This window comes from Rutilus rutilus (assembly GCF_951802725.1).
Source record: "Rutilus rutilus genome assembly, chromosome: 25".
Classification (NCBI taxonomy): domain Eukaryota; kingdom Metazoa; phylum Chordata; class Actinopteri; order Cypriniformes; family Leuciscidae; genus Rutilus; species Rutilus rutilus.
This window is the reverse complement of record NC_140229.1, coordinates 12,797,293-12,818,047: the sequence shown is the minus strand read 5'-3', so window position 1 is coordinate 12,818,047 and position 20,755 is coordinate 12,797,293. Positions and strand designations below refer to the sequence as shown.

The 20,755-nt window shown below is 36.4% G+C and overlaps 1 protein-coding gene across 14 annotated transcripts in view; it reads left to right on the top strand.

Moving 5' to 3' along the window:
• The window catches only part of picalma (phosphatidylinositol binding clathrin assembly protein a), a gene marked incomplete at its 5' end in the record, with an annotated part of 38,982 nt that overhangs the window by 7,097 nt on the left and 11,130 nt on the right, over nucleotides 1–20,755 (top strand). For 11 of the 14 annotated variants that reach the window (XM_084399859.1, XM_084399858.1, XM_084399869.1 and 8 more), the window contains 11 exons: nucleotides 9,174–9,316; nucleotides 9,999–10,074; nucleotides 11,314–11,416; nucleotides 11,508–11,601; nucleotides 11,753–11,864; nucleotides 12,918–13,024; nucleotides 13,109–13,150; nucleotides 14,944–15,029; nucleotides 15,782–15,905; nucleotides 16,007–16,146; nucleotides 17,568–17,665. In XM_084399859.1, the coding sequence (XP_084255985.1) occupies nucleotides 9,174–9,316; nucleotides 9,999–10,074; nucleotides 11,314–11,416; nucleotides 11,508–11,601; nucleotides 11,753–11,864; nucleotides 12,918–13,024; nucleotides 13,109–13,150; nucleotides 14,944–15,029; nucleotides 15,782–15,905; nucleotides 16,007–16,146; nucleotides 17,568–17,665 (1,125 nt within the window). Of the gene's footprint in view, nucleotides 1–9,173; nucleotides 9,317–9,998; nucleotides 10,075–11,313; nucleotides 11,417–11,507; nucleotides 11,602–11,752; nucleotides 11,865–12,917; nucleotides 13,025–13,108; nucleotides 13,151–14,943; nucleotides 15,030–15,781; nucleotides 15,906–16,006; nucleotides 16,147–17,567; nucleotides 17,666–19,245; nucleotides 19,399–20,755 lie in introns of all 14 variants that reach the window. The other 3 variants (XM_084399862.1, XM_084399857.1, XM_084399861.1) reach the window with 2 other exon arrangements.

The following is a 20,755-nucleotide window of genomic DNA, read 5'->3' as shown; positions in this document are numbered from 1 at the left end:
TTCCAATATCCAAATATTATTCTAAAAAATACCACAGGGAAAAGGGCTTCTTGTGACTGTCTTTGCGTTTGAACATTGCACATTTTAAACAGGACACGCAGCTGAATAAATGTTAGCCAATACAAACATATTTATAGAAAACAGTTGACAATGAATAGACAGGAGTCCAATAATAGCATAACGAATCACTTATTCTAAAAATAATAACAAGTAGGCTATAAGACGAATCCGACATATGGGCTGTGTTAACAGTAAAACGTCCGTCATTTAACGAATTTTAAAAACACGGATGGATAATACAAAATGCTTTCTGACATTTTGACAGAAAAAAACAAACAAGCAAGAACAAAATTTAAACTTAGCCCGTTTTCATTTTACAATTATCTTCTCTCTCTATGTGCGCGCGTCCGTGTTTGTGAGAGAGAGCTCGCGCAGCACCGGTAGCCTACTTTTTTAATCCATAAGTAACGAACGCGATAGTTTTCATACAAACTAAATATGTAACATAATTAGGTAGGCTACTTTAGTTATTATTAACACAATAACACATGAAAAATAGTGCTCTCTGCTTAGCCCGTTTTCATTTTACAATTATCTTCTCTCTCTATGTGCGCGCGTCCGTGTTTGTGAGAGAGAGCTCGCGCAGCACCGGTAGCCTACTTTTTTAATCCATAAGTAACGAACGCGATAGTTTTCATACAAACTAAATATGTAACATAATTAGGTAGGCTACTTTAGTTATTATTAACACAATAACACATGAAGGCTACGTTTCTCAACACTGAGAATGAATAAATAAACGCCTGTTTCTCCACTCGCGCTTATCAGAATCCACAAATCACACGCGCTGTCACTTTTGAGAAAAATCAAATTCGAATAGGTATCATATATCAAGCAATATATTCAAATATCTACGAGTCAAAAAACGATCAGTCAAAAATGTGTCATGAGGAGGAAAAAAACATAAGTCGCACTGGACTGCATTAACAATGTTACGGACGTGAGCGCTCTCGGCACTTAAAAACTGCTTTAAAACTTTCACAGAGACCTCAAGCAGAAAGCACAAAGCCTGTCTTTAAATTTAATTTCGTTTTGTATTAATTGTATCTTAATTTTGATCAATGTTTCATCAACGAATTGCATTGGATTTAATAAATAAAAAGTATATATACTAGAAAATATTTAATCAGGACAGAGGCGACGGCGCGTGAACCTGGAGCGCGTCTCATAAATGAACCGAAACCTAATTGTATCTTAATTTTGATCAATGTTTCATCAACGAATTGAATTGGATTTAATAAATAAAAAGTAAATATACTAGAAAATATTTAATCAGGACAGAGGCGACGGCGCGTGAACCTGGAGCGCGTCTCATAAATGAACCGAAACCTACCTGCCTCACAGACCTGAGACATATATAGAAAGCTTGAAACTTCTATTTTTAAACAGAACAATTCAAAATGAAAGAAAACAGACTGTTCTCTGCTTATGTCATCTGTATGAAATGTGTATTTCTCTCACATCAACCTCTTCAGCTTCACACATTAAATATCGGCCTGTTCACATCGGCCATATTTTGACATCGGAACGATACCGATGTGTAAAAAAATGACCATATCGGCCGATATTATATCGGCGGCCGATATATCGTGCACCACTAGTTACGACTCCCTCCTTACTGCTTTTTGTGTGATGATGACCGATATTTAGGGCATGAACGGATCGTTCTGTTGGGTTGCCACTCACCAAGCATCACAAAACAGTTCCAGAATAAGTTTAGTCTAAACTAGTACTCGTAGGACTGTTTCTTTCAACATAATTTCTGATCTTCGTTCATGTTTATTTCGTGCTATAACTAGTAGTAAAGACAAAGAGGTGGTCGGTTTACATGCGCACCACATTGAAGAGCACCATAATGGTATTTACCCCTGGTTTCACAGACAAGGCTTAAGCTAGTCCTAGACTAAAATGCATGTTTGATACTTTTTAATTGAAAGCAACTTGCTCTGACATGTCTTAAAATGTCAATGCCATTGTTTTGTCTCAAGACGCACACCAGTAATGTTTTTTTTCTAAGACACGTTTATAAAAGCTACTTGAATCCCCTAATTGAACTAAGGCCTAATCCTGGCTTAGTCTAAACCCTCTGTGTGTGAAACCGGGCCTTATTGTTTTAATTTCATAATAACATTGACAGAATTATTATTTTTGCACTGAGTTAGAACAGGGAGTTGATCAGCATTCCTGCTCCCAGACGTCTCACAAGCTCCTGACTGCAAAGTGTCTTGTCCTGGATGAACCCAGTGGACCATCAAGATACTTCCTGCATTCTTGTAGGCCGCCAACTATTCAAAATCTAAACAGCCAACAGGAAGTTGTTCCGTAAATCAGAAAAATGTCGGGAGCTGATTAGACGGGAGATGTCTGCAGATAGGAGAGTGTAGTGACTTCCATCAAGAGCTGGATCGGGGGAAATTCACGAGTCAAAACTCCTCAAGTCTAATCAGTAGAGTTTTCTTCTCACTGCAAACATGCTACTTCATTCTGAACGTCACTGTCTAAATGTGGGAAAAGTCCAGTGGGGTGATTTTAGATTTTCTGTTTGTCATATTTAAAAAAACAAAACAAGAAAAACATTTGCTTGTTTGACATTTTGTTCCCAAGTTCACAGCAGTTTTTTTTTTTTTTTTTTTTTGGCACATCCATGTTTATGTGTGGTGTGTTTCCCTGATTTCTTTGCAGCTGTCTCCTTCATTCTCCCTGTTGATCCTCTCTCTCTCTCTACCTCCACTTCCTCGACATGCTCTGGATTCTACAACACTGAAGTCAAGCCTGCATTCCAACCCAGATATGTTCTTCTTCCTCTAGCCAGTGAGCTCTGTACATGTGGCATTTTTCTTTGCTTTTACTGGTGCTGAACGGATGTTTACCACATGGTCCGCATGGAAAGCAATATTGTCTAATTATAATGTGTTTTGAAAAGTGATTTACACGCAGCACTTAATTATTCTCTTTTATATATGTATATGTTCCTGTGAGGGAACATCACAGCCAGAAACTACAATAGTTTACTGTGCATTAAATGGAAATTAACTTAAATCAAATACAGTTTATTGTGTAACCAAAATACCAATAATGGCCAGGCAGGGGGAAAAAAAGACGTACACGTTATGTGTGACTTTAAATTATAAACAAGCCTGAAATACACCGGGACTCTTATTTTGAAGTGTCTATACTATTGCGGACTGATCCTTCAAATTCAGATGAGGGACTACAGTAAAGACTATAAAGTAGACATTGTCATAATTCATCAACTCGATTTCATAAGCAATCGCTTGGCATAAATGTGCACTATTCACTGATTGTGAACCACTTTTATGCAGTCTGAAACGCTGTTGCGCGAGCATGTAGAATGCCCAGCAAGCACCGCCTTTTGACATTGCAACGTGAAGCGCTCTTTTTTTTTTTTTTATCATTGCCTTTTGAAGTTTAATAATCACATTAGGCTGTATCGCGATTTATCCACCCCCCAAATATAGGGCATCTTAAAATGATCATTAAGACGTTTGTTTTACCAGTTCATCTATTGAAGATTTTTTTTATGACGTTAAATTTAAGAAGGCTCACCGGAGAGATTTTGACTTTAACATGCTATTTGGTGAATCACAGGCACAGGTTACTGTATCTAATCTGATATTACCTGATAACTCTCAAGAGTTCTTCTTGACCAAGTCTTCTGACCCGTGTTATTGGTCTTTCCCTTTCCGTCCAGGTTAGTCTGCAGGTATAGTAGGCCCTTTGTGGATCGTGTTTATGTGATGCAGAGCAGGATAATGTCTTCTATCTGTCTGCGAGTTAAAGCCTTTGAATCAGGGGAGCAATCATTCACTTAATGGTTTCCTGTCCTCTGCCCTCACAAATGGGTCTGCCTGAAGCGGAACAGAGCCCCGATGGAGAAATATACCCATGTCGGCCTCACTATTCTCCATCAGTGTTGGTTTCTATCTGGGTTTTTTGTCTGTTTCTTGGTCTGTGTGTCTTGTAGCCTCCTGCCATTTGTCCACTTCAGGGATCAGAGAATCTAAATAGCTCCATCATCAGTCTGTTTTATGACTGACCGTTTTAAAGGATTCATGTTGAATCGGTTTCCCTTCTATGAACTGTAGGAAGTTTGCAGCATCCTGTTGCTGAGTCAACTATGTTCTCCTGTCCTTTTCCAAAAATAAATGTTTTTAAGACTATAGACCATTATAATGTATTGATGCCATTAGGACTTCAAGTTTGTTGTTTCTCCACAAACACCATCCATCTGTTTAGCGTTGTAAACAGAAAAAAACTTTTTTTTTTTCATCTTTTTCATCTGGCACACAATGCATTAATATATGACAGTATGTTGCCCAGCCTATCGCTAACATTGAGATCAATGTCCCTTGACAATCAACAGTTCTCCTTGTTAATTATTAACGTTAGTCATGCTCTCCTGATAATGATGTATTATGAAATGCAAATGGGTCAATGACAAATAAGGATGTGTGAGATCTTTTTTCTAAAATGCAAGAGATCTATTTTAGAATGCAAGTGGAAAGTTCTTGAAGTGTAATTGTTAGTCGTTCAACGGATCTCAAAACTAAAGGTCCGTATCATATTACGTTTTTGAGTCATGGATCTGATCATTTTTCCAGTCAGCAAGAAAAAAATAAAAATTAGGGGGCAAATGTAACTTTGTAATAAAGTTCAAACATTATTAAAGGCAAGTGAACAGTCAGTAGAAAAATAAGAAAACAATACACTAATTACAAGCATAGATAAATATAACAAAGTTACAAATAAAGTAAGGTGTAACTGTAGTATTTATGGGGCCTATATATATATATATATATATATATATATATATATATATATATATATATTTTTTTTTTTTAATATATATATATTTTTTTTATATATATATATATTTTTTATATATATATATATATATATATATATATATATATATATATATATTATATATATATATATAATTTGAATTAAATTTGTAATGTATTTTTAATTAACTTGATTAATTTGGACAAAATGAGTGTGTCTTGTCATTTACCATAAGGAAATTGGTGTAGTTTTGCATAGGGTAACCTTAATCATTAGGTGGGTCAGGTCTAAAATAAATGCTTTCTCCATTACTAGGTTATACCATAGAAGTGACCTGTTATTCTTAAGTTTCGAAACACATGAATATTGTCATCATTTACTCACCCTTATGTTGTTTCAAACCCATTTTGACTTTCTCTCTTCGGTAGAACACAAAAATAACTTATTTCCCCAATGAATTTTACAGTTAATAGAGACTAGAGCTTCCAGTATTCAAAAAAGATGCAAAAGCGTCTTAAATGTATACCATTTGTGCTCTATATTCCAAGTTCTTCAGAGTTCAAGTAAAACATAAAGGTTTGGGTTGGCATGAGGTTGAGTAAATGACAATTACAATTTTTGGGTGAACTATCCCTGTAATATCGACCTTTTCCTTCAACATATTTTATGGATGCAAATAAAGACACAGAGAGAACACTGTCAGTGCACATTATGGAGTGCGACTACTTTGAATATTGCATTATTTACCCTGGAGGAATTTCAGCTTATGAGCACCAATGTCAGAATAACGTGGATATTTTATTAGACAAGAAGTTTTTTTTTTTTTTTTTTGTGCTTTCAAGTAGGCTGAGCATCAGGGAAAATGTCAGATGCTTTAATGTTCAGGCAGAGCAGGTCACATGACTGGTTTGTTACTCATCATGTGACCATCACATGGTTGGATACACATGATGCCATCAATCATGTCTGTCTCCACTCCAGAGAGATAGAGATACAGACTGGGTGGGTCTACTTTGGAAATGACTCCTACAGATCTCTCATTTCTCCTTTCAAATGTGCTTGTTGGCTACATAAGGGGAGTGTAGGGTAAACCCGACAGTGTCTAGTTACCCTGGCGTAGGACGATAACCCCATCAAACATCAAGTCCACGTCGTCTTCTGGCTTTGATCTTTCACTTGAGCCCCATGGACGTGTACACTTTCAACGCCGTCATGCTCCGCACAGGCGTTTTGTGTTGGCTCTGAAAAGTCTTTTGTTGTCACGTGGCCAAGCCTTTGTGCAGGTTTAAATGGTGGATGTTATCTGTAAAAGAGAGTGCATTCTGTTGACCACCCATGCTCACTGTGCAGCATATTTTCACATTCCCACTTCAAAAGGCTGCGTATGCACTAATATTGGCTGGCAATTTGTTGGGCAGAGTGTAATTACTTTTTTGTCTTTGAAATGGGTTGTAGAGAGGGGTGGAAGTGGCCTTTTCATTTAAGTATGTCTAGAAGTGGTTTCTATGAAAGCTTGTGCTCGCCAAGGAATAAAAAATAAAAAAGCGAATTATCTCAATTTGAACTTTTTCCTTATGATTGTGAGTTTGTATATCACAGTTCTGAGTTCATATCTAAACTCGTAACTGCGAGGGGGGGAAAAAAGTCAGAATTGTGAGATTTAAAGCTGCAGTCCGTAGCTTTTTTGGGTTAAAAGTTCAAAACTATCTGCTTGCCTTAGCTCGATTCAAAACGGTAAGCTTGTAATAATGTTTTTAATTCCAGTGGGTACTGGTGGATTTCCACAGGAAATTCGAGCATGTCTTTGCGTCATTACGTCACATCTGTACACATAAAGAAGGAGTCTCGGCTAGTAGGCTATGTTGCGTGTGAGGATGATGGAGGTGGAGATTTATAGCCCTTTCTCACAGCACTTGATATAATTAAACTTATCAATTTGATGGCGGATCCAGAAAGGTTCAAACGACAATCACCAGTGATAACTGGAGATTCACCTGTTGTAAAACGCGAAAGACTTCGGAGTGGGTACAGAAAAAAAAGAGACTGCAACCGGGCCCATGCGAAAACAAGGATAAATATCGGAAGGGCGTTAAATGTAGTCACGCAATGCTGATGTTGTTAACATTAACAATTTGAAAACAAAGTATAATTTGCATGGTTTGACGTGATACGATAAGCAATCGTTAGATTTAATCGGCGCGATTTACTGCAATGCTTTTTTTCCCCATAGTTGGTCAGAACAAAAGTGGATGTTACTTACTTGTTCAGATGACATTTTCTGGTGAAAATTCTTATGTTGGTCATACTTCCAAAAAGTAGAATCTGTGATTGCGAATGACAGTATCCACACCGACGCAGTGACTGACAGCCGCACATTCTCCTCAACATTGGATTCATCCGCGCTGTGCCGAGGCACAACACACGTAAAGTTGATAATTCTGCGAATAACTGCAATTGCAGATTTCGAACAGAGATGGCGACAAAGAGGAAAAACTGCGGACTGCAGCTTTAAACACAGTTGTGAGAAAAAGTCCAAATTATTAACTCGCAATTTTGAGAAAAAAAGTCAGAAGAATGAAAAATAAACTTGCAGTTGTAAAGGGAAAAAAAATTGATTTGTGAAATATAAAGTTGCAGTTATGTATTTTTTTTGTATTCTGTGGCGGAAACCAGCTTCCATGGTTTTCTCTTTCATTTGATTCCAGAAAACATTATGATGATATATACCCGTTCAGATCTGATTCCCAGTGGAGAGAGGCTGCATTTGTCCTCCCTCGCCGTCTGTGGGAGGTTTCATGAATGGCATGATAAGCTGCAGCCCTGAATGAGTCTCACAGTGTCGGTGGCGTAGAGAAAGCCTTGAGGGATCCCGCACTTGCTCTCGAAGCGCAGATGGCTGTGGAGCCCAGCCAAAGAACTAATAATGAACAGGATATCAATGCGTGTCTCTCACTCTCACCATGTCAGCTCTGAATGCTAACGCATTGAGCAGTTGTACCTTAGCATCACACACGTTCACAGAGTCAGATGGTTCTCTGGAAACAGCGGCTTTTTCACTAGGTTCGCTAGGTCACTAAATTGGAAACTGTGGCAATGAGTTTGAAGGTTAACAGGACACAGAAGTTTCACGCATCAACCCATTTTTACGTGTTTTTTATTTTTTTTATTTTTTACACATGCTAAATTCATTCATTTTCTTAATGCTAATGGAATTATAAGAATGATTGACTAATCATTGTGAAGGTTAAAAGGATACAGAAGTTTCACGCATCAAGTAATTGTTTGTTTTTTTACACTAATGTAAATTACATTGTAATTATTAAATTGTACATCTTTTAGTCAATAATTTTTATGATTATTTATTTTTCAAGGTTGAGTCATTAATTTTCTCAATGGCATTATAATAATGATTGACTAATAATTTGTCAACAAAAATAATGCAAAAAAAGGTAAATTAAAATCTTTTTTAAAAATGCTTGTAATTTTGTTGACATTCACACTGGCCAGATAATCGTAGCCGATGAGAATAATTTTTTTAACTTGCAATAAAATCTGCAATGGGATTTTTGACCAACAAACTTTTGTCACAATTTGCAAGTGATAACTTCTGAATATATATATGAATTCAGTAATAAATCCAAGTAAAAAAAGGCTGCATTTATTTAATAAAAAATACAGTAAAAACAGTAACATTGTGAATAGTATTACAATTTAAAATAGCCTAACTGCTTTTTAAAATAAATAAAAATTAAGTCATTTATTCTTGTGACCTCAGCATCATTCCTCCAGTCTTCAGTGTCACATGGTCCTTCAGAAATAATTATATATGTTGATGTGCTGCTCAAGAAACGTTTCTTATTAATAACATTGTTTAAAAAACTTGTGCGGCTTCATATTTTTGTGGAAACGTGATCATTTTATTTTCAACATTTGAGTAGAAAGTAAGAATTTTATTGTTTATCTTTTGTAACATTTTAAATGTCTTTGCTGTCGCATTTGGTCAATTTAATGCATCCTTGCTGAATAAAAGTTTTACTTACTGACCTCAGACAATTGAATTATAGTGTCTAGTGTCAACCATTGACCACCCTGTTCTCTTTATGTCAGTATCATCATCTGTCATTGCATAACCCTTCAGTTGACCACTAGTTTGGACACTGTGTATGCCTTTTGAAGAAATCTGTAATGGAAGGGTTCTAACAAATGTTAACAAACCAAAACGGTTTCAGTTATTTTAGGCACAAATATAAACGCTGTGACAGTTTGAATTATTAACACAGTGACCTCCTTCAACTCTCTCTCACCAGATCTGATCCAGTGCACCAACGAGATGAATGTGAACATCCCTCAGCTGGCCGACACGCTGTTCGAGCGCACCACCAACACCAGCTGGGTGGTCGTGTTTAAATCTCTCATCTCTACACACCACATTATGGTCTACGGCAATGAGGTCAGCCACACACACACACACACTTTTGTACACACTCTCCACCTTTAGCCTGAATTCTCTAACCTGAAGAACCCCTGAATAGGTCACCCGAAAAATTTCAAATCTGTCTTGTGATTCCAAACTCTTACAATTTTTTATTTATTTATTTTATTATTATTTTCTCTCTTTTTTTTTACTTTTTCTTTATTGTAATTACATTTGTATTTATATTTTATTTGAGTTATTTTAATTATTATTATTTTTAAACATCCTGGCCACTCTTTTGAATGATTAATGATTCAGAATACTTTCAGAACATGATGAATTAGAACTGGAGCTTTTAGTCTCAAAAATGACAATGCTTCTGTGTCATTTTTGATGCTTTACAACCCTAGTCAACATTGAAAAAGAGTGGCCAGGATTCACCTTTTGGGTTCATGGAAGAAAGTTAGTCAAGTTTGAAATGACATGAGTAATTAATAACAGAATTTTCATTTTTTGGTGGACTAATCCTTTAACTGTTGGTATTTTCAGCAGTGTTTGATCATAGTTTTGTATTAGGGCTCTAGCTAAAGCATTTAAACAGCACATGTGCCACAGTCAATCAATTTTACCCTTGTGCCTTTGACAATACTATTTATTTGCATTGTGACTAACTTCAGAATAAATTGCAACATGAACTCTTTGTTCTTCATGTTGACAGAGATTTGTACAATATCTGGCCTCCAGAAACACATTATTCAACCTCAGTAATTTTTTGGACAAAAGCGGGTTACAAGGTAGGTGTTTTCAGCCCGACACTTCATTAATCATTCTGTTTTTCCAAACACATTGCAGCTGCATTATCTATTTTCATGAGCAGCCAAATCTATGACAAATGCAGAAATTATGAATATTTGAGGAGCTGACAGAACATGGGCTGCCTTTTCACAGTTCTATCATTTTAGTGTTAGTCATGGTCAGATGTGGTGTTGGAGGGTCTGCAATGGAAGAATTCTCTCTTTCTGTTTGTCTGTCTGCTCTTCTCTCCCTGAACTCCCTTTTGGGACCTGTTCGGCAACATGGCCGACTTTCAGCTTAAATAAAGCACTAGTAGTTTTATTTACCCAAGGCTTTTCCCATGTTAAGAAGCTGCCTGGCAGCCAGCAATCAGCAGGCAGCAGGGGAATCAGAGGAGAGTCTTTCAAGAAGGACTCTGGGCCCATTTTCTCAAAGTGACTAGAACTTCCTGGCTCAGAAGTTCTTTCTGAGGCACCCTGCAATATTTCACCTTGATCCTACTTTTTGTCCGAGTTTTTGTCATTGCTGGGCATTTTACTTTATATATATATATATATACATACATACATACATACATACATACACACATACACACATATATACAAATGAAAATGAATAGTTGAATAAAGTCTTTATTTTTGCACACAAAAAGTATTCTCGTCGCTTGATAAACTTAAGGTTGAGTCACTTGGACTATTTTAACAATGTTTTCACTAACTTTTCTGGAATGGCAGATATCGATTACCTTGCAGCCTACGAAGAAGTGAGACCGCTCTCAGATTCATCAAAAATATCTTAATTTGTGTTCTGGAGATGAATGAAATATGTCTTGTTCTCATTTGCATAATTATTGTAGAAGCTGTATTTGTAATACTTTTATGTGTTGTATCTTTTGGCTTTAGTATGCTTGTACTTGAGCTTATGACTAGCGGCATAGACTTGTACACATCACGATGACCTGTCATATTTAGTTGAGTCAGATAAAGCTTACGGGTTCTAGGCTGTGTCATGCATTACTAACCCTATGGAAACCGGAATGTTTTTTCCTCTTAGCAATAAAAAATTAGTCACAATCATACTGAAATATTGTGCTCAGGATTCAACTAAAACATCAAAGACTCGCATTTTTAAATATCTAGAATCAGAACACAAGAATATAGTTTGCTGTACGACTAACTAAGTTCAACAACCCGAGAGTAGCTGTGAACTCAAGACAACATGTTCTGTTCTTCGTGCAGGATATGACATGTCCACCTTCATCCGGAGGTACAGCCGCTACCTGAACGAAAAGGCAGTCTCATACAGACAAGTGGCTTTTGACTTCACAAAAGTAAAACGAGGGTAAGTCTATTTTCTAAGTATTAAAGGGAAAGTTTATCCAAAAATGAGAACTCTTTACTGATTTGTGTGGTTGTCGTTTTTGTTGTCAAAGGGCGGACGGTGTAATGAGAACTATGAACACAGAAAAGCTCCTAAAGACCATCCCCATTATCCAAAACCAGATGGATGCGCTCCTCGACTTCAACGTGAGTTTATGACGACGACAGCTAGACTTTGCTACATGTCTGCCAACAGCTTGACCTTTCGTCAATGGTCCACTTGTTTTTGTAGAATTATCAGTTCTTGCAGCATAATCGTCCCAAATCAAATTCAGTTTGGCTTGTTTTGTGTCTGCAGGTAAATGCCAATGAGCTCACAAACGGGGTCATTAACGCCGCATTCATGCTTCTGTTTAAAGATGCCATCCGTCTGTTTGCGGCCTATAATGAAGGGATCATCAACTTGCTTGGTGAGCTGTTATCCTATTTGAGCTTTCAAAACTCACTGTGGGCTGCCCTACATATTGTCTTTTTCCAGTTATCTCTGCTGTTGGTTCCTGTTACAAAGACCTTTAAACTTACAATATCAACCCACTCATTGACAGCTGCATAGGACTCTGACCTGACACGTCACTCAGTTTTATGACGGCTTGTTTATTGCCTGAAAGTTGTAGCTCATAAAACAAACCCTTCGTGTACATATCGGTAGTCTCAGAATTTATTTTTTGAGCCAAGTAAGATCAACATTACTGTTAAGGGCAGTAAAACTTAGCAAATTTCAACTTGAAGAGATGATTAGCAAGAGTGTGATTAAACTTGGTTATCCAGACCTTGTGATGTTGTCTCATCAAAGATTGATCATTTGATGTTGAGAACGCAGAATTTAATAACGAAACATTAAAGTTGGGTTGCACAAGTAATCAAAATAAGATATTATTACAGGTATATTTCAGGTGAATGGGTTCCAAACAAAAACTGTGTACCGAGTCAACTAAAGTCCATTTTCAAATTCAGCAACAATGTGAATGCAAAGAGATCTGTGTACATTTGTGTCTGCAAAAGAGGTTTTGTTCAGTTCTATTAATTCAGAGCCAAGGCATTGCTTTCTAGCTAAGTGTTTGCAAGGCCTGTTGAAGAGCTGCTGTTTTATTATGAATTAATTTTGCCTTATTTTGTATGTATGATATCTAAGCAGCAGCAATATGAGATTATCATATTGCAGTTCAAATCGCTACTGCAGTGTTTGTTAAAACAGCAGCCCTACTTAGAGTGTTTGTGTTGGATGGCTCTATACTGTGGCTTCGGCATTCGTTGGCTTCGTTCAGTGGTTACATGTTGGAAGAGAGTTTCTGTGAGAGACTGACACACTAGTGAGAGCTGCTTCGGGTCATGTTGTGATGACAGATGCCAAGCATAACTCGGTCTAGTGAAGTCACGGGGTGAAGCAAGCAAGCAAGCTCCCTGAAAATGTGGTGGGAAATGGAAATCTAAAAATCTGACTTCATACCTTTTCTCATCTGCAGAGAAGTACTTTGACATGAAGAAAGCCCAGTGTAAAGAAGGCCTGGACATCTATAAGAAATTCCTCACTCGAATGACGAGAATCTCAGAGTTTCTCAAAGTGGCAGAGGTAAGATGGTGTAAGCCAGCGTATATAATGAGCCAATATGCATGGGGCGCACATTAAAAACAACAACTTTCCTGCTCATTACAGCAAGTGGGAATTGATCGAGGGGACATACCAGACCTGTCACAGGTGAGGACACAAATATATTGGCTTTGGTTTTGAGGAAAAACTTACACTGACTGACTGTCTTCCCTTTCTGCCTATCGGCTACTTATCTGTCACTCTTCTTCCTGCAAGACACGGCTTGAGCTCCACAGCTAAACTTAGCACGGCTACATTAGATTCAAACGAGTGTGGGTTGTAGAACTCTCTAACCTGCAGTTACCTAGAAATCTTAATACTTAACATGAGTTAATACATGGAAAAGTCATCTGAGAGTTCTAGAACTGCAGCTAATTTGCTTGTGCAGTGCTGCTGCAAACCGCTGGTGCATGCGGACATCTCTGCATGACACCGTGGGGGAAACTATTCTAACTGTCCTTAATGCTCGATTCATACAGCACATAAAGGTGTGATACTGTAAGCAGCTTACAGGTTGGAAACAGAATCAGGTTTAGGTTTGATTTTCTTTTGTTTTCTTTTTCTTTTCAACAACTACGTTTTTACATGTTTGTGCGTTGAGGAGACCGTATTAAAAAGAATGGGATTCATTTTGTAAGATTGCAGAAGGGCAGAATCATCATTAATATTAAGTGGGACAGGTTCCCCTCAATAGTCAGAGGTCGTGATCAGTTAATATTAGTTTTTCATTTAATGATAAAAAATATATATATATATATTGTAGTGAGATTAAAAAAATTAAGTAAAATCATTTACATAAAAAGAAAAAAAAACTTTTACATTTGCAAGCTCTTTGGGTTTGTTTTTATTCTGCTTCACTATTTTGCAGTTTCTAAAATACTCTGAAAACACCTTTGTTAAACTACCACCTTTATATTCTGTATCTTTCCTTATCTTTCGTTTTCAGTTTACAGTTTGTGTAAGTACCTGCATCTCACTCTCTTCTCTCTGTGTTTCGAAGCCTTTGGCTTGTACCTTTGCATGCGATCTGTGTTTTTGTACAGTACTGATTCTTCAATTTGGGGGACATTCATATTTGTTGTATGTTTTTGAGATTTTCAGTTCATTCAGTATTTATGTGAACAATTTATAATTTTTTTGTAATAATTGATAATATAGCATGACTGTACCCAACATTTCGTCATTACCATCATGCCAAACATTTTAGAAAACATTTAAAAAAAAAAAAAAAAAGGTTCTATTTAGGTATAATGGAATGAAAAGTAATTAGATTCATTTTAGAACCTTAAGCTGTGAGTAGCTTTATGTGTCAGTTCCAAACTAATCAATAATTATTATATATATAATTTTTTTCTATTAATCTTTTTTTTTTTTTTGTAAAAAAAAAAAATTAGAATAAAATTTCCCTTGATATTTTCACATATAAGAGGTCTTTGAATCTGAGAATTATGTTTGTTTGGAGCATTTGACATCAGGAAGTTTTGTAAATTAGGCAATGTAATGGAGAGTTCGCAAAGAAACGTTTGCTAAAAGAGAAAGCGGTCCACTGTATTGGATATGACAGCAGCTATATATTTGTATTGTTTTGTGCTATACCCCCCAAAAAAAATGTCATTACCACTTGAAACTTTTTCTCCAAAATGTGACTCATCAAATTGTAACATCATTACCATAAAGTACAACATGAAAAACTTTCAAAATCTAGTGGAAGGTTGTTCATAGTTAGGTCCTTAGGTGTTTTCAGGACGTGATCATTTTGTATAGTTTGTCAAGATTTCATGTTGTTGAACCTGCCCCCAATTGAATGATCACCCGTACTGTATGTTGTGCGTGAATATTTGTTCTGTGGTCTGTGACTGTGAGATAATTACATTAATAATGTAATGTTTCCATTCCTCCAGGCCCCTAGTAGCCTTCTGGACGCCCTCGAGCAGCATTTGGCTTCATTAGAGGGGAAAAAGGTCAAAGACTCCACAGCCGCCAGCAGGTACAGTGATTTGCAAGCAGTTAATTTTGAACTTTCTAGTGTGTGAGGGGGTTGTCTTCTTCATGCTCTGCATTCATGCATGGATCTGCGTGTGTGGGAGAGGTGTTTCAGGGAGTTTTGTGTCAGGTTAAAAAAGTTCTGTGCAGTTTTTTTAAAGTAAGGGCGATTTTCAAAAGTGTTATTGATTTTTATGCAGACAACAATATAATACTGACATTTAGAAATCGTATTTACCTAAATTCACAAGATATTGAAAATGTGCGTGTGTGTATTTTGGTACAATTTCATTTATTTTGGGTCTGTACTGATCGTTACAAAAGTGAAACTTTTCTTTCTTTCTCTCTCATATTTTGCACATGTAATAAATATTGTAGCTGTTTAATAATTCGATTTTTTTCAAGTAGAAGTATTGCTATCTTTTATCAGGTCATAAATGGTACATAATTTGATTAACCATTTCATTTTCTTATTTTATTCAATGCTACATATACTTCTAGGACAATCAGGTGTTTAAACTAAGTTGCACAGGAATTTGATGACTTGCAGTTTGGATGTAGGCTAAAAAAATGCAAGCTTTGCTGACATTGACCCTGGATTTCCACAAAAAGAGTCAAAGTTGGTTCCTGTAGCGGAAGCAGTAAAAATGTGCTCTGTGCCAATGCTAGTAGCGCTGATTTCCACTAATGCAACCCTTGTGTTTTCAACAGTGGCATATTTACTGTATAAGATCCTCTGTCTGTCTTTCCACTCAGAGCCAGTACGCTGTCCAATGCGGTGTCCTCCTTGGCCAACACGGGTATCTCTTTCACCAAAGTTGATGAGAGGGAAAAGCAGGCTGCTCTGGAGGAGGAGCAGGCTCGATTAAAAGCACTTAAGGTACGTGACGACCATCTACATCAGGTTTTATAAAACCTGATTAATTTGGAGCATACACGATCAACAAGGCAATTAACCTGTTTGGTTTTTCCAACACCAAGGAGCAGCGTTTGAAGGAACTGTCCAAGAAGCCTTCCACATCCTCCACGACTGCAGCATCTCCCGTTTCAACGGCGACGGGAACCATCAGTACCGCCCAAGCCATTGACCTGTTCTCCACATCCAGTAGCTTTGCTAACAGGTAATAGTTTTATATATTTACAGTTTGGGGTGAGTACGATTTTTTTTATTATTTTTTATTATACTTTTATTCAGCAGAAATGCTTTAAATTGATCGAAAGTGACAGTAAAATAGTCATAATGTTACAAAACAATTCTGTCAAATTGTTCTTTTGAACATTATATCCATCAAAGAATCCTGGGAATGCAATGTATCACAGTTTTCAGAAAAATATTAAGCAGCACAACTGTTATCAATATTGATTTAAAAAAAAAAGGAAATCTTTCTTGAGCAGCAAATCAGCATATTAGAATGATTTCTGAAGGATCATGTGACACTGAAGACTGGAGTAATGATGCTGACAATTCAGCTTTGGCGTCACAGGAATAAATGACATTTTCAAATATATAAACTTAGAAAACAGTTATTTCTCAGTTATTTTTCATATTGTTGTTTTTACTGTATTTTTGATCAATTAAATGCAGCCTTGGTGAGCAGAAGACACTTTCTTTCTTTTTTTTATTCTCACTGACCCCAAACTTTTGAACAATGGTGTTTATATGTATCTGCACATTTGTGTCTACTTGTTGAATATAATTTGAATTGTTACACATCATTTGTGTAACAAAATAATATAATTTTTACATATATTATTTTATGTTTTGATTATTATTTTTTTTATACTGTACAAGTTGAAATATGTCACATTGTGAATTATTGGGAATGCCATTTTATGTTGATTTTAAATAACAGCAAAGTTCAAATGCTTTTCAGCCAGTTAGATTGTGGGCAGAACTAATTGCTGTATATTTAATGATTGATTCCACAGTCTTTCTGTTCTGATGATACACGGCTGGTAGTGATTATTTTCCCAGTTGGTGCATGAGTGCACATGTGCAATCGTTTGGCATCAATCTTCAGCTTTCAGTGTTTTATTAGGGCTCTATGCAGGACTACACAGTGACGGCAAGTTAAACTCAGCAATTACGTTTCAGGCGTATGTGCTTATAATGATGATGTCATCCAAAGAGCAACGGGGACATGCATTAATAATGGTCCTTGCTAAGGCGAGCATCATTTATTACTATTATACTTGCGGTTAGAGGTTTGTTCAAATCAGATTAATCTTTGCTGTCCTGAAACTGCGTGGCTTTGTGTAGAAAAAAAAGGAAAAAAAAGCTGTTTAAAATCAGGCTCCGGTTCTCTTGTTTGTGCTATAAGTGTGTGAATTCCTGCCCAGACAGGATTTGGCTGTGAAGGAGGTATTGATTGCATGTGAATTTCCCCTCAACTCCCTAAGTCTCCACTTTAAGCACTTCAAATCAACATGCCAAGTTTGTCTTTCCCATATAACTGTGAAATGCTTGGCGCTTCGACTGCCTTTTAATGGAAGACATTAATGTGATTCGTGTGTATGTGTTTCTGTGTTTGTCTGGCTCCAGTACTCCGAAGGTGCCGAACGATCTGTTGGACCTGCAGCCCGCGTTCCAGCCCTCCCTGCCTCTCTCCACCGGCCTGCCTTTAGCCAACACATGGGGAGGTGAGCGGGTCACACCACAGGAACTCACAGATCTGCATTAATATGTATCTCAAAGAAATCGAGCTTACATCAACACGGTCTTCTCCTCTGAAGCCATGAATTTTCCCTCTGGATTTTTATCCTTGAGGAAAGAAGCCATGTTCTTGTTGCATGTATCTAAATAACATCTAAACTGTTAAATAAGGGGCTAATTTTTAACCAAAAGAGCTGATAGGCTGTGTAACATGATATTTAACATGATGGAACTGATGTAATATTGGTTTCCGATATTAGCCAGGCAGATCCAGAAAAGGCCTGCAGCTTTCAGTGTTTATTGAATTATGCTGCGTAAAACACGCTCGGCAACTTTTCCTGATGTATTATCTTGATGTGAGTTGAAGCTCGTTGGAGTTTCAAGCAGGCTTTACACTTTTCAACACCAGATTGATGTCATGTCCTACTGCATTTAAAGGAATAGCTCACCTAAAAATGATAAATCTGTAATCAGTTATTCATCCCTATGTTGTTCCAAACCCTAATGAGCTTCATTCCGTGGAACACACAAAATGAGACATTTTAGATGGCTATCCTGGCCACACTTCTCCAAGATAATGGGAACAAATTTAAACTTGGGTTGTCACACTCCAAAAACTCCTTGTAAAAGTGATCCTTTCGACTGAACATATTCCGAGTCTTGGAACAAAATGTGTGAGTAAATGTGAGTTTTCATTTTTGGGTGAACTAATCCTTTAATATTAGGTTAACATGTTAACAGTGAAAATGACAGCTAGAAGATTTTGGATTTTGGGATTTAAACTATTATATATACAACATTACTTTTTTTTTTTTTACTTTTTTATTATTAAATATTTTAGTAAAAAAAAAGAAGCTGCATTTCAGCTGTAAATTTGTACTTAATTAACAATAATATATAATATGGTGTGTATTTTATTGATTTATTTTACTTTTTTTTTTTTTGTATGTTTCAGAACAGGTTAAATGTTTACTTAAACTATGGCATAGCCAAGTTGTACAATAATAATGATAATAACATTTTTTAATAACAATAATATATAATAGAGTATTTTAACATTCTACATTTTAAAGCTGCAAATCAGGCTAAAGTTTTATTGGACCTTATGCATAACCAGTAAAAACGTTTTTATGGATTTGCAGCTTCAAAGTTTGAGTAATGAGTAACAATAATAATATTTAATATTGTGTGCATAAATATGTATGCATTTAATCATTTTAGTACAACTTTAAAGCTGCAAATCACACTAAGGTTCACTCAATGTATTTGATTGCCAGTCAAATACAATTTTATGCTTTCTAATGTTTGTCCTGATTCATTTCTGTCCATTTAGCTTAGATGCACGATTTATGTAACATATACATTACAGCGTGTGTCAGATGTCTCATTCAGTCCAGTGCGATGGTAGTTTATTTACATCTGAAAGCATCCAAGTCTAGACCAAACAGACTCCACCTCATTTGTCTGTTAGTCTCTGTTTGCATGTTCTCTCTCTCTTGCTCTCTCTCTCTCTCTCTCTAACCTCTTCTTGTTATTTTCTGTTTCTGTCTTGTCTTTGGCCGTGTAGATCCTTTCACGTCTACAGAGGCCGTTGACGACTCCATTCCAAACTTAAATCCTTTCCTTACAAAACCTGTTGTTGAGCCTGTCCATCTGCCTGTTGTGTCTTCAGATGCTGTTAGTTTTTCCTCTAGGACACCCAGTCATGAAATGTTCGGTGGTAAACGGCTGTTCTTTTCTCTCATGTAGTGCACTGTTTGCTGTCTTTCGCCTGCTGCGTGCTAGTCTGTTTTCCCTGAAAATGTAATTAAATTTCATATACTAATTAGTTAAGTATTAAAAAAATTAAGCAGCATTAAATGTTTTATATAGAATTACACAACAATATTTATTTAATGTTACTATATGAAGAGTTCAGATGTAAAAGCCTCTAAATGCCATCTGAAAATTTCTTCTAGAATGATCATTTTTATCAAGCTTGTATATTTAAGTTCAGCAATTTAACTTAAATGGCAATGAAAATAACCTATTAATTGTCATTTAAGTGAACTGAACTTAAATATACGAGCTTGATAAAAATGATCATTCTAGAAGAAATTTTCAGATGGCACTTAAAGGCTTTTGCATCTGAACTCTTCATATATGTGTATACATACATACATACATACATACATACATACATACATACATACATACATACATACATACATACATACATACATACATACATACATACATACATACATACATACATACATACATACAATAAATGTTGTGTAATTCTAAAACATTTAATGTATTTATAAAAGATATATATATAGTAACATTAGGATTTTACTTTAAGGGCACTATTTTAACGATCTAAGCGCATGGTCTAAAGCGCACGGCACAAGCGCACTTAGGACGTGTCCGAATCCACTTTTGCTAGTTTATTAACGGTAAAAATGCTCGGCAGATGGTCTAAAAGGGTTGTCTCTATTCTCTTAATGAGTCATGGGTGTGTTTTGGTGTAACATGCAATAAACCAATCAGAGTCTCATCTACGGGACAAAGTGTACGTGAGTTGTGGACCCGCCTATAGGCGCACATTACTAACTCGCTCATTAGATTACAAAAAAATATATTGCTCCATAGACCAGGTTTCAGTTGGTCAATGGCACAGTCTATTTCAGTTGCCTCAAAATAGCAACGTGCCAACAATGCGCCCAAACACACCTCGTTTTCAGACCAGCACGCCCATGGGTGCAAATGCATTTGCTATTTAAACATGGCGCAGGACGTGATAAAGATAACTGTGTCGGGCTGAAACTAGCAAAAAACACTTGCTTCGCACCTGGCGCCGCATTGCGCCGGGTCTATGATAGAACCCGATGACTTTATTACATGCTTTATTAGTTGCTTTTTATTTATCGAAATATGAAGAAAAAAATGTATTTCTTGATTGGCATATGTAAAATATTTTTCAATTCATTGATACACACAACAACTGCAGTGACAACAAAAATAAAATAAAAAGGTATCATTAGTGGAAATGAATAAAAAATGGATCGTCAAGTGCATTGCATTGTGGGATACAG